This window comes from Pelobates fuscus, chromosome 2 (genome assembly GCF_036172605.1).
Source record: "Pelobates fuscus isolate aPelFus1 chromosome 2, aPelFus1.pri, whole genome shotgun sequence".
Taxonomy (NCBI): Eukaryota; Metazoa; Chordata; class Amphibia; order Anura; family Pelobatidae; genus Pelobates; species Pelobates fuscus.
The window spans coordinates 85,833,353-85,845,769 of NC_086318.1; the positions used below are offsets into that span (position 1 = coordinate 85,833,353).

General features: G+C 42.6%; 1 protein-coding gene across 2 annotated transcripts in view; it reads left to right on the forward strand.

The window, feature by feature from the left end:
- AGXT (alanine--glyoxylate aminotransferase) overlaps nt 1–12,417 on the forward strand; it is a 69,383-nt gene that overhangs the window by 44,324 nt on the left and 12,642 nt on the right. For both annotated transcript variants that reach the window (XM_063442405.1, XM_063442406.1), the window contains exons 3-7: nt 1,761–1,825; nt 4,501–4,601; nt 5,294–5,364; nt 11,890–11,974; nt 12,094–12,189. In XM_063442405.1, coding sequence (XP_063298475.1) covers nt 1,761–1,825; nt 4,501–4,601; nt 5,294–5,364; nt 11,890–11,974; nt 12,094–12,189 — 418 coding nt within the window. The remainder of the gene's footprint in view (nt 1–1,760; nt 1,826–4,500; nt 4,602–5,293; nt 5,365–11,889; nt 11,975–12,093; nt 12,190–12,417) is intronic.

Below are 12,417 nucleotides of genomic sequence, written 5' to 3' on the forward strand. Positions count from 1 at the left end.
TCTTTAATTACATTAAATAGTACATTGCACATATAATTATATGACGTTTCCTTATAGTAAAAATGGAGGGGCTTTTTGGTGAAAAAAAAAAAATTTGACTAACTGTATATATTTATTTACTAAACAGTGAGCTGTGGTGAGTAGGTATGTTTCAAAATGTTAACCATCCCCTGAGTGAGACATTTCGCTTCAATTTGGCTACTCTATACAACTCACAGTTTATAGTTAAAATCCCACAGTTTGGCAGGTCTGAAGGTCTCTAGCTGAGGTTGTGCTATGTTCTATGTCATTAGTTAATCATTTTCATGCTTTTTGATATTTACACCTGGTCTGATCCCAGATCTTACAAAAGTCATTGTTTAACCCTTAGCTGCAGATCCAACTAAGCAGACTGCATTTCTACTGTGTGCAATTCTCTAAAACATACAGTACAATGGGGTACAGGATGGTAAATGCACATATTAATGGGACGGAGGGATCAAAACAATCCCTCTCATAAGTACTACCTACTTTGCTCCACTTAAATTTGAGCTAGGAAACTTAGGGAACCCATAGCCAATTTATTGCATCATTAACCTCTGCCCTACCAGCTCAGAAGAAAGGAAGGAGTAGGGGACACTTTTCAGATCCCTATCCGGTTATCCTTCCTAACCTACTGCACAAAGTAGAATTAGAAGAGTGGGCATTTACCACCCAAACACAATAGTGGGATTTTGATAACCAAGTTTATTTTTTTTATTTTTTTCTATTTAAAGGACCACTATAGTCACCCAGACCACTTCAGCTCAATGACGTGGTCTGGGTGCCAGGTCCCCAGGTTTTAACCCTGCAGCTGTAAACATAGCAATTTCATAGAAACTGCTATGTTTACATTGCAGGGTTAATCCAGCCTCTAGTGGCTGTCTTCCTGACAGCTGCTAGAGGCGCTTTCGCGATGCTCAATGCGAAAATTGCATTGAGCATGCAGAACGTCCATAGGAAAGCATTGAGTAATGCTTTCCTATGGGCGGTTTGAATGCGTGTGCGGCTCTGGCCGCACGTGCGCATTTGGCTCCACTCGGGAGCTGACGTCAGAGGGGGAGGAGAGGTCACCAGTGCTGAGGGAGCCCGGTGCTGGATTAAGGTAAGTGGGGAGGTCACCAGCGGGAGGGGGGCCCTAAGGACTATATAGTGCCAGGAAAACAAGTTTGTTTTCTTGGCACTATAGTGGTCCTTTAAATAGCAGCATTATAGCCACAAGCAGTTACAATGTTTTTTTAAACCATAACTCGCAACATCCTCCAAGTTTTTTCCCAGTGTCAGGCCAACTTAGATGCTTCACTGGGGAACAATAAAAAGCACAAGTCAAAACTGATGAGTTACACATGGAAGTCATCCATCCTTGCAAACAAGACAGAGATTTTACAAACTGTCCTATGTAACTTTCCAAAATAAAATAATGACACTGTAAAATGAAAACAATGTAATACTTATTAACTTACACATTAAAAAATGTATCTATTATCAATAAGAAACTTCAACTCTTGATATGATTTAAAAAATAACAAAAAGAGAAAAAAAGGTCTACACAATTAGTTTTTCAATTAGGGCTTCTTTTTTCTTTTTTTTTTTTAAATGCAAGGTCTATTTATTTATTGTTAAAATTCATTTTGGAATTGTTCAAGGATTCCTGGCTAAATTACTTGCAATTTGTATATAACGTGTGGCCTAATTTGTATCAACTTAATTCTAATGCAGTTTTTACTTTTTCTGTCTCTCAGGTGCTGAGGTGCATCTCTTGTCAAAACCACCAGGTGAAGCCTTCACGTTGAAGGATGTAGAAAAGGTGATCACATCTGCCTTGAACACTGCAGCCCCACTCCAAACATGCACCTCGAGGAGGACACGACCCCAACCTTGGCCTAATAAATCAACACGCTATCTGCAGAGTTGCTCCCGTTGTGCTGAACGCTCCTGGAGGAAGTCCCGCGCCCAGGCAGACTTTCTCCATTATAGATTCATGTTGCTTTCATACAGCGCAGCCCTTGCCCTCGCCAAACAGTCCTACTTTTCCTCTCTCATTAGTTCATGCTCCCGCAATCCCAGACGTCTCTTTGACACCTTTAATTCCCTTCTCCGCCCTGCTGTGGCCACCCCCCAAACTAACCTTACAGCTGATAGCTTTGCATGTTACTTTACTGACAAGATTGAACAGCTAAGGAAACAATTCTCCCCTCCTTGCTGTTCTCTTTCTCAACCACACGTAAATCATGCTTTCCCTACCCTCCAGATTTTCTCCCCAGCTACTGAACAAGAGGTGGCTGTGCTTCTCCGTTCCTCTCGCCCCACCACTTGCCTGCTCCATCCTGTCCCATCTCACCTCATCAGATCTCTCTCCCCTTGTCTTGTGACTACCCTAACACACATCTTTAACTGCTCTCTCTCTTCTGGCACTGTTCCTGCTGACCTTAAACATGCCACTGTATTACCTATCCTGAAAAAAAACATCTCTTGACCCTTCCTCCCTCTCTGACTATCGTCCCATATCCCTGCTCCCTTTCTCATCAAAGCTTTTGGAAAGACTTGTGTTTCTTTCTCACTTCCTTAATTCCAACTCTCTCCTTGACCCTCTTCAGTCTGGCTTCCACCCTCTCCACTCTACTGAGACCGCTCTTATCAAAGTGACGAATGACCTAATTTCCGCTAAATCCAAAGGTCACTACTCCATATTAATTCTCCTTGACCTCTCTGCTGCCTTTGACACCGTTAATCATGCTCTCCTCCTTCAAACTCTTCAATCGCTCGGTCTCTGTGACTCTGTCCTCTCTTGGTTTTCCTCCTATCTCTCCCAACGCTCATTCAGTGTCTCCTTTTCCAAGGATACCTCCTCCCCTCGTCCTGTCTCGGTTGGAGTTCCCCAAGGCTCTGTCCTTGGTCCCCTTCTATTTTCTCTTTATACTGCCTCTCTTGGAAACGTATTGCCTCTTTTGGATTCCACTACCACCTGTACGCTGATGACACTCAGATATACCTCTCCTCCCCGGACCTCTCCCCTGCCATCCTGCAACGTGTCACTGTTTGCCTTTCTTCCATCTCTGACTGGATGTCGTCACGCTTTCTCAAACTTAACCTCTCTAAAACTGAACTCCTTGTCTTTCCTCCTCCTAATACTGATCCTCCTCTCTCCCTTCAAGTCAGTGATATCCACATAAGTCCATCCCTGCAAGCGCGCTGTCTTGGCGTCATACTTGACTCTGATCTCACCTTTGAGTCTCACATCCAGTTTGTTGCCAAGTCCTGTAGGTTCCAACTCAAAAACATAGCCTGCATCCGCCCCTTTCTTACGCAAGATGCTACCAAGGAGCTTGTCCATGCTCTTGTAATTTCCCGCATGGATTACTGTAACCCTCTCCTGATTGGTCTCCCCAAAAGCCGTATTGCCCCGCTACAGTCTGTAATGAATGCTGCAGCTAAACTGATTTTCCTCTCTAGTCGGTCCTCACACACCTCGCCCCTCTGCCAGTCCTTACATTGGCTCCCTGTATCCTACAGGATTTAATTCAAAGTGCTAACCCATATATTTAAAGCACTGAACAATTCCAGCCCCTCTTATATCTCTTCACTGATCCATAGGTATGCCCCTCCTCGTACCCTCCGCTCTGCCCGTGACCACCTCCTGACCGCTGCTCGCACCCGTATGGCCAACTCGCGCTTGCAGGACCTCTCGCGGGCGGCTCCTCTCCTATGGAATAGCTTGCCTACTGCCATCAGACTTTACCCTAGTCTTCAATCATTTAAGAAGGGCCTTAAAACCCATCTCTTCAGGAAAGCTTATGGCCTCCCAGAGTAATCTCTACCTTACATACCTGTCTCTTGCTCTCTCCTCCAGCTCTGCTTCACTCCTACTTGATATTTCCTGTCCTAATGTTTCTAATACCCCACCTCCTATAGTCTGTAAGCTTGTTTGAGCAGGGTCCTCTTCACCCTATTGTTCCTGTAAGTTTTCTTGTAATTGTCCTATTTATTGTTACATCCTCCCCCCCCCCCCCTCAAAATATTGTAAAGCGCTACGGAATCTGTTGGCGCTATATAAATGGCAATAATTATAATAATAATAATAATCAGGGTTTTACAATACCATTCACTGTGTAACAAAATCCTCTAAAAGAAGTGCAGAGTTTAGAAGAATTGATTGACCCTTTTGCTCTTGTGTAGAATAGAACAAGCTATAGTCATTCCTTCGTTTGGGAAATTCCAAATACAAAGATGTTCGAGAGATTAAAATTTCTGTTAAATAAGCTGCTCATTACCAATATAAATGATTAATAATAATTCTACCTTCCTGTTAATTGTAAGATTAATTGTATTTAAATTGAGTCTAGTTCCTTGAATTTGCATATAAATAACCATACATCATACACTATTATAGTATAGCTGACTGTACAGTAACCTTGAACAGTAAATTGACTTCTGATTTCAGTTCCACCTTTTCATCTTTTTTTTCTGTCTTCTTTGTTCTAGGGTTTAGCTGAACATAAACCTACTCTATTATTCATTACACATGGAGAGTCCTCCAGTGGCGTGGTGCAACCATTGGACGGCTTTGGAGAATTGTGTCATAGGTACTGGTCAGCAAGTCCAAGAAAAGCTCATTTAATATACATTTTATACGATTATTTTATCAAAGATATAAATTATTTCTCTAAACTATATTTGATATATTAAAGTATTCTCACTGCATACTGAATTTGCATGGAATTTCTAGTAGCAAATGACACAAAAATGATTCCAAGCAATGTCAACTCAGAGGAACGATTTAAGATGAAATTCTCAAATTTTACCACAATCTAAACTGACGCAACTGAATTAAGAATGCTTTTGAATTAGCCCCTAAATTGGGTTACATGGCCAAAAAGCAGTGCAGAAAGTTGTCTGACTAGCTCTTGAATAGTCAGTCTCATCAATACATTATGTTGCTGAAAGCTTAACAGGTGAACTATTTAATTTTCTCAGTTTGCAGTAAAAAAAAGTAGATGACTTGAAATCTTTAAATCTGAAACCAAATTCACTTATTACGAATGTTGAGTTTTATTAATGGTTGAATTTATTTTGCACTGAATTGAGATTTTGCTCTTAACCTGATTTGACCATTCTGGGCGAATCTTCAAACGTGCATCTGAATTGTGTTTGTTAAATACCCGTTTTTGTGATGCACATTGTGAACTTAGTAAATAACCCCATTAATAATAATCCATGGAGAAATTATATCAAGGTGACTTTTGGAAATGCATCTAAGTGTAACTTTCTTTCCCAGATATAACTGTCTACTTCTTGTAGACTCTGTGGCATCTTTAGGAGGAGCTCCCCTTTACATGGACAAACAGGGCAAGTACTTAATACTTTGATTGATTAAAGTTTTCCTATACTACAGGGCCATTGAATGCTTCAATCTGATTGGTTGACGAACGTTCTAAGGTGTGCATTATTTTCAGGGAGACGCACGGCTAAGTAGTTCCAGACAGGCCTTGACCGCATTACAGTTGAGTAAGAAATTAGTCCTACATACAAGAGCATTTTAATGACAAAAACTTCACAAACGTCTTGAAATACATCATCTGAACAATGTTTCGAAGTGGTAACTGTAGTATAAGTGGAATAATTGACTCCAGGCCATTTAATTATTAGTAAAAAATAATGCACACCTGAGGAGTAATGGCCACTCCGCTTCGCGTCATGATCGCATTACCACCTCGGGGGTGCATTTTATTTATTTTTTTTATTTCCGAGCGTTTTTATTGAGCGTGTATGAATAATTTCCAAACATGTTTAAGTATTTCTTCGGTTATTACAGAATTTTCATAACCATAATTTCCATAGAAGAGGAGCCGCCCGCGAGAGGTCCTGCAAGCGCGAGTTGGCCGTACGGGTGCGAGCAGCGGTCAGGAGGTGGTCACGGGCAGAGTGGAGGGTACGAGGAGGGGCATACCTATGGATCAGTGAAGAGATGTAAGAGGGGCTAGAATTGTTCAGTGCTCTAAATGTATGGGTTAGCACTTTGAATTGACTCCTGTAGGATACAGGGAGCCAATGTAAGGACTGGCAGAGGGGCGAGGTGTGAGAGGACCGACTAGAGAGGAAAATCAGTCTAGCTGCAGCATTCATTACAGACTGCAGCGGGGCAATACGGCTTTTGGTAAGACCAATCAGGAGAGGGTTACAGTAATCCATGCAGGAAATTACTAGAGCATGGACAAGCTCTTTGGTAGCATCTTGCGTACGAAAGGGGCGGATGCGGGCTATGTTTTTGAGTTGGAACCTACAGGACTTGGCAACAAACTGGATGTGAGACTCAAAGGTGAGACCAGAGCCAAGTATGACGCCAAGACAGAAGCTGTTGTATTGCCTGTTTAGCTATTTACTCCAGTTAGTCGTCTCTAGTCGTGTGTTTGCTTAGACCCCTTTGTCTCCCGTTTCATTATTCTTTCATTTCGCTGCTTGGGGTTACTTCCCCGCGCTCTGCCAGCAACCCCGTCCCCCGGCCAGGGCCCCTGCGGGCCCACGGAGACCCTCCCCCCGTCTCCCCGTCAGTGGTCGATGAGGTCCTTGCGTCCGTCTCCGTTCGTGTCCCTGGGTTTCTCCCTTGTTTCCCAGGGTTTGTTAGGATTAGTTCTTCTATGGTTCTCATGTCTTCTACCCTCGTTATCCAGTCCGTCATGGATGGGGTTGCGGTCTTTTTCCAGAATGCTGGGATCAGGCTGCGTGCTGCATTGATTAGGTACGGTGTGATTGTTTTTTGTATGTAGCTAATGGTAGGGGTGTCAGGTGTAGCAGATAGTTTTCTGGTGTGAGTTCGACCATGTTGTCTGTTAGCGTGGTTACTGCTTGATGAATCTCCCTCCAGAAAGGCTGGATCCGGGGGCATGTCCACCAGATATGGTATAGTGTTCCCAATTCGGTTCCGCATCTCCAGCATTCCGGCGCGTTCGATGAGTGCATGGTCGCGAGTTTCTCAGGGTTTTTTTACCAGTGTGATATCATCTTGTACCAAGATTCCTGGTATTTAGTGCTTATGGAGGTTTTGTGTGTCATTGTGAACGCTGTGTTCCACTGGTCCTGGGTTAATGGGTGTCCAAGATCTCTCTCCCAGTGTCTTACAAAGTATGGCAGTTGGGCGTCTCCCTTCGGTGTGTTCAGCAGTTGGTATAGTAGTTATATGGCGTGTGGCGTGGGCGCCGGTTAGGTGCATAAGTTCTCAAACGGGGTTGGTGGTCTTGCAGCAGTTTGGAGGTTGGGTATTGTTTTAGTGTGCTTACTAGTTGGTAGTACCTGAATTTAGTCATCGGGGCTGGGGGTTCGGGTGTGGGTAAGTCCGCTAGTGGGGGGATGTTCCCAGTTGCCAGGAGATGTTGTAGCCTGCATGGGGTCGGTAGGCCTAGGCTCGTCATGGTTTGGTTGCTGTCGATCATGTGAAATCTAGGGTTGTCTGTGATATTGTACAATGGGGATATCGGGGGGCGAGGTCCTTGTTGTCTGCTATTTTCTTCCAGACCGTTAGGGTGGCTGATATTGTGGGGTGTCCCCTTTCGTGTCCTCTTATCTGTTGTGGGGGCATCCATGGTAGTGTGTGGAGTGGGAGTTGGGTGAAGCTTGCCTCTATAGCAATCCAGAGCTTATCTTCTGTCCTTAAGGTCCATTCGGCGATTCGTTGGAGGTGGATGATTATGTGATATTTGTTAAGATCGGGGAGTCCCAGGCCCCCTTGTGGTTTGGGTTTTGTGAGGATGTCGTATTTTATTCTGGCCGTTCGGTTCCGCCAGACATATCTCGTGAAGGCTGTGCGTATTTGGGCTAGGAAGGTCTGGGTGATGAAGATTGGGAGTTTGCATCAGGTATAGGAAGCGTGGTAGGGCATTCATTTTGAGAACGTTCACTCGTCCCAGCCAGGTGATATGCGGTATGTCCCATTCTTCGAGGTCTTTAAGTATTCGGTCAAGGAGGGGAGTGAAATTGTGGCTGAACATGTGGTGTGGGTCGGCAGTGAGCCATATGTCTAGGTATTTTATTGCGTCTTTACACCAGTGAAATGGGTAACGCGTTTTTAGGTTCGTGGTCAGGGCGCGTTCGCAGCCGAGGTTTAGTATCTCCGATTTTGTATAGTTGATGCTGAGGTTGGAGAGTGCGTTGTAGTCCTCAAATTCTTGCATGATGGCTGGGAGTGAGGATTGTGGGTCTCGGACTGCAAACTGTAAGTCGCCAGCGTAAGACGATATTTTGCTTTCTCCCCACTGTCCTCGTATGCCTCTAATGTCCGGTCTGCTGCGTACCGCATTCAGGAATGGTATTATTTTTCTAATAATTCAACGGCCTGTCGTCAATTATTCCTTACATAGACTCTTTTGGTTTTAAATGTTCTAAACAGCAGCTGAAATCTTCACTCATCTTTGGTATGGAGTTATAATTTCAATATTTGTAATGGTAAAAAGAAAAGCAATAGGTCTCATAAAGGGATAACTTCTTTAAAAGAGGGGCCTAACCCTCGTAAGTATATATGCAAGAAAAGTACCTTTATAATGGACAAAAAAAAATAAAAAAAATTAGAGAATCCCTTAATGTTGAAAGTATTAGATGAATAGTGAATGGTAGATCCGTGCTTTAAAATAGTGAATTTAAAATAGAGTGAAAGTAAACCAAACCCCTATGTTAGCATAAATCACTTTAGTAATGTCTGAGTAATAAGATAGGAAAGGGAATGGGAATTGTTTAAAAGGCAACTTAAACACTTCCAATGCAATATTATTGGGAAAATGCCTTTATTGTATGCATTGGATATATTTAAGGTGGCATGTCTACTAAATATCTACCATAACCAGGGAGTAAACATTTCAAAAAGGTGGAACTATTGAATCCTAATAATGAGTATAAATTGGACTATAGAACCAAATTCTGGCCTCATAAACATTGTTACAAAAAAGGGATAGTAAAATTCACAAGGTAACAAAGGGGAGAGATAAAACAATGGAGTCTAAGATAGTATACTAAATAAATAGAAAAAGGCAGGAAAACACGTATAAAACCTGAATGTAAGCTTCCTATATGTATGGATACCTCAAATATGTTGGATATCACTTGCAAAACAATTCCTGATTATAATGCATGAATTATAATAAAAATTCCTGATTATAATGAATAAATTATAATAAAAATTCCTGATTATAATGCATAAATTATAATAAAAATTCCTGATTATAATGCATAAATTATAATAAAAATTCCTGAGTTACAGTGGGAAGTCATTCATGTTATGACCTATGTTAATACAGTAACATATTAATGGGGTTATGGCACATAATAAATTATAAAATATCATGTCCTAGAGCAGGGGTAGGCAAAGGTTGGCACTCCAGATGTTGTGGAGTACGTCTCCCTTGATTCTTTGCCTGCATTATTCATTATGTAAGAGCCAGTGGGAGATGCAGTCCACAACATCTGGAGTGCCAAAGGTTGCCTAGCCCTGTCCTAGAGGAGCTAATGGTTCACCTGTTGAGACGCTTAGGTCTGTAGACCCAAGGGTACTTTACACGTAGTATAGTATGGCTCGGAAGGAGATGGGGCATCAGTCATGGGGAGTTAGAAGTTAAGAAAGTAAAAGTCGGGCCGGAGCTTAACAGCCAAGCTGAGCGGTCGCACATCGGACGAGCTCCATGCTAAAACAGCCTAAATTCAGACAAAAGCACCACAAATAGCCTTAATATTGCTTGCTTTTAAGCAATGGCAACTACATCCAGGGGATAGACCTGAGGCCTACAGACGGCCTACTCAGACGGCACGAGGGAGGCGGCCGATCCCTCCACCGACTGCAGCCTATTCAATTGGAGGTCTCCCCGGCATACTTTCTCCCCCTCCACCCCCCGCTGGTGAGGGATATCCTGGCAAACACAGCCCGCAGCTCAAAAATACAGCATCACACTTGGCCTACCTGCACCGCCTGACCAGCGATCCATAACATGACAGACACCACTTGCAAGCCAGCACCCAGATCCCCAAGGTCCTCACTTTGGGAAAGGCTAGACTGCCTGCTAGCCGACTTCTGGGCCAGGCTCTCTGACCACAGGGGCACTCCAGGAGATGTCCCACTGGCAATAACCCCATGGGACAGCACGCCGCAGCTCCAGGACGGGGCCAAGGTGCAGCTTGGATAGCTGGGAGGAGGAGGCAGGCGATCTGACGAAAACCTCAGCAAGTCAGCCTCAGAATAGCGGTGAGTCGCTTAACGCCTAAACATCGACATACCCCCTCAAAACCCTTCTCTCCTCAGGGAGATCACTGCCCCACCTGGGTGACGGCATCATGCCGGACTACCCCCTCAAAATCCCTCTCTCCTCAGAGAGATTACTGCCCCACCACAGGCTCCCCGGCACGACCAAGCCCTGGACCGCTTCCTTCCTTGGCTATGGATCGATACGGGATCCCCCCACACTCACCACCTTTACTCATCTGAAGTCTCCAGCCACCGTATGCTTCACAAACCTTACACGGGACAACTAGCCCAAGATCTATTTGTAATCAGACAGGGGACTTGTGTTACCAAAACCTCGAAATGTATCCCGGCTGGGAGCTGGAAGGGCACCGATTGCGAGGACCCCAACTACTTGCTTGACCGGGCACCAACACTACTGCTGATGGGGATCGGTTGAACCTGAAGCTGGACACAAAGCTTAAGTTCCGTGTCAGCAGCCATGGACGCTGCGCACTATGCTAGAAACATTGTGTGCTCATTTAACTTATGCACGCACCTGAGTTATTCACTTTGCTAGCAATTACCATATGCTATATAAATATTAGCCTTAGCTTTGTCCTATAAATGCAGATATCTATAAGCAATCTTCATTATGCCTTTCTCTCAAGCATATTCTGCAGTTTCAACGTTTTATTCTTGGAGCTAATTTTATCTTATCTTGTTTTATCTAATCTTGTTCCTTTCTTTGACTCTTTGACTCTTTGACAAGCGACATTAACTTATAAAACGGCAGTATTTTCTAATGCCTCACAACTGTAAACCTATGATTGAAATAATGCTTACTGTCTTATCTTTGAACAAATAAAATAAAGAATTAAAACAAAACAAAAAAAGTAAGTAAAGGTTGGGGATGACGGAGGGAGAAGTCAGTCTTTCTTACTTTCTTATTTCCCTCTTTCCTGTACAATGTCCTGTTTTTTGGTTTAATCTCCTACAGACAGGCCTTGTATACTGTTCTCTTTACAGAAACTTCCACTGTTAAATATTTGAACCATACAATTTAATACAAAAATGCTGGCACAAATTTCATTTATCAAGAAACTTTGTTTTGGGGTTTTGGGATTCTGGGGGGAGTGTATGTAACAGTTAAACAGTTTCTGAATATTACACTTCTGCAGGTACTCCAGCAGAATAAGGATCTGACTGCACTCATTTTTATTGAGCTGCACACTATTTGGACCTACCGGTATTCTTTTTTTTTTGTATGATGCCGCAATCAGCTATTGTATTGTTAATATTACTTGCTGATCAATACTCAATAAAGATTTTCACACAGAAACAGCACTGCAAACAAAATAAATGATAAACTATTTAATAGATGATAGATTTTACAAGCCACCATAAACCTCTACAACAGTACTACACTTGTTTCAGCCTATTTTTTTGTTTTTAGGCCAACAATCTCAAACTGTTAGAAAATGGTTTTGCTTTTACTGTAAGATAGTGCAGGGGACTTGTGCCACCATAACTAGTACGGCATGCCCCCATGTTTAGAGCATTTTGTTTTTAATCTATTCCAACAATAATGGTCTTCGATCACACTAGATTTTGAATTGCCGTGTTGTCCATACGATACATCTGTACTTTGCTGACTATAGATTTATTACCCCCAGGAATCGACATCTTGTATTCTGGATCTCAAAAGGTCTTGAACGCACCCCCTGGTACCGCACCCATTTCCTTCAGTGAGGCAGCAACGTAAGTTCTATATGCAATTTAGACTTTAGAGTTTTGTTGGCCAATGTATATACAGTATGTATGTATTTATTCTGCACAGAGTATCACCAAGAAAAAATATATATTTTTCTTTTTTTTAGTAAGAAGATTTTTAGCCGTAAGACTAAACCGCCGTCCCTATATGTGGATATGAGTTGGCTTTCAAACTACTGGGGATGTGATGGGAAACCAAGAATGTAAGAATAACAATACTTAGTATATCAGAATGACGGCTAATTTGTAGAAATTAACAAAAATATACTGTGGACTTTTTGCTGACAATCACTCTCAGGCGGAAATTGTGAGACATTTTCCTCACTTATATTTTATATATAAAATATAACATATCATGTAATACAGATCGGTGTTTATTCACTAAACACAATTACAGTTATTTATATAGCACCAATATATTCCTCAGCTCT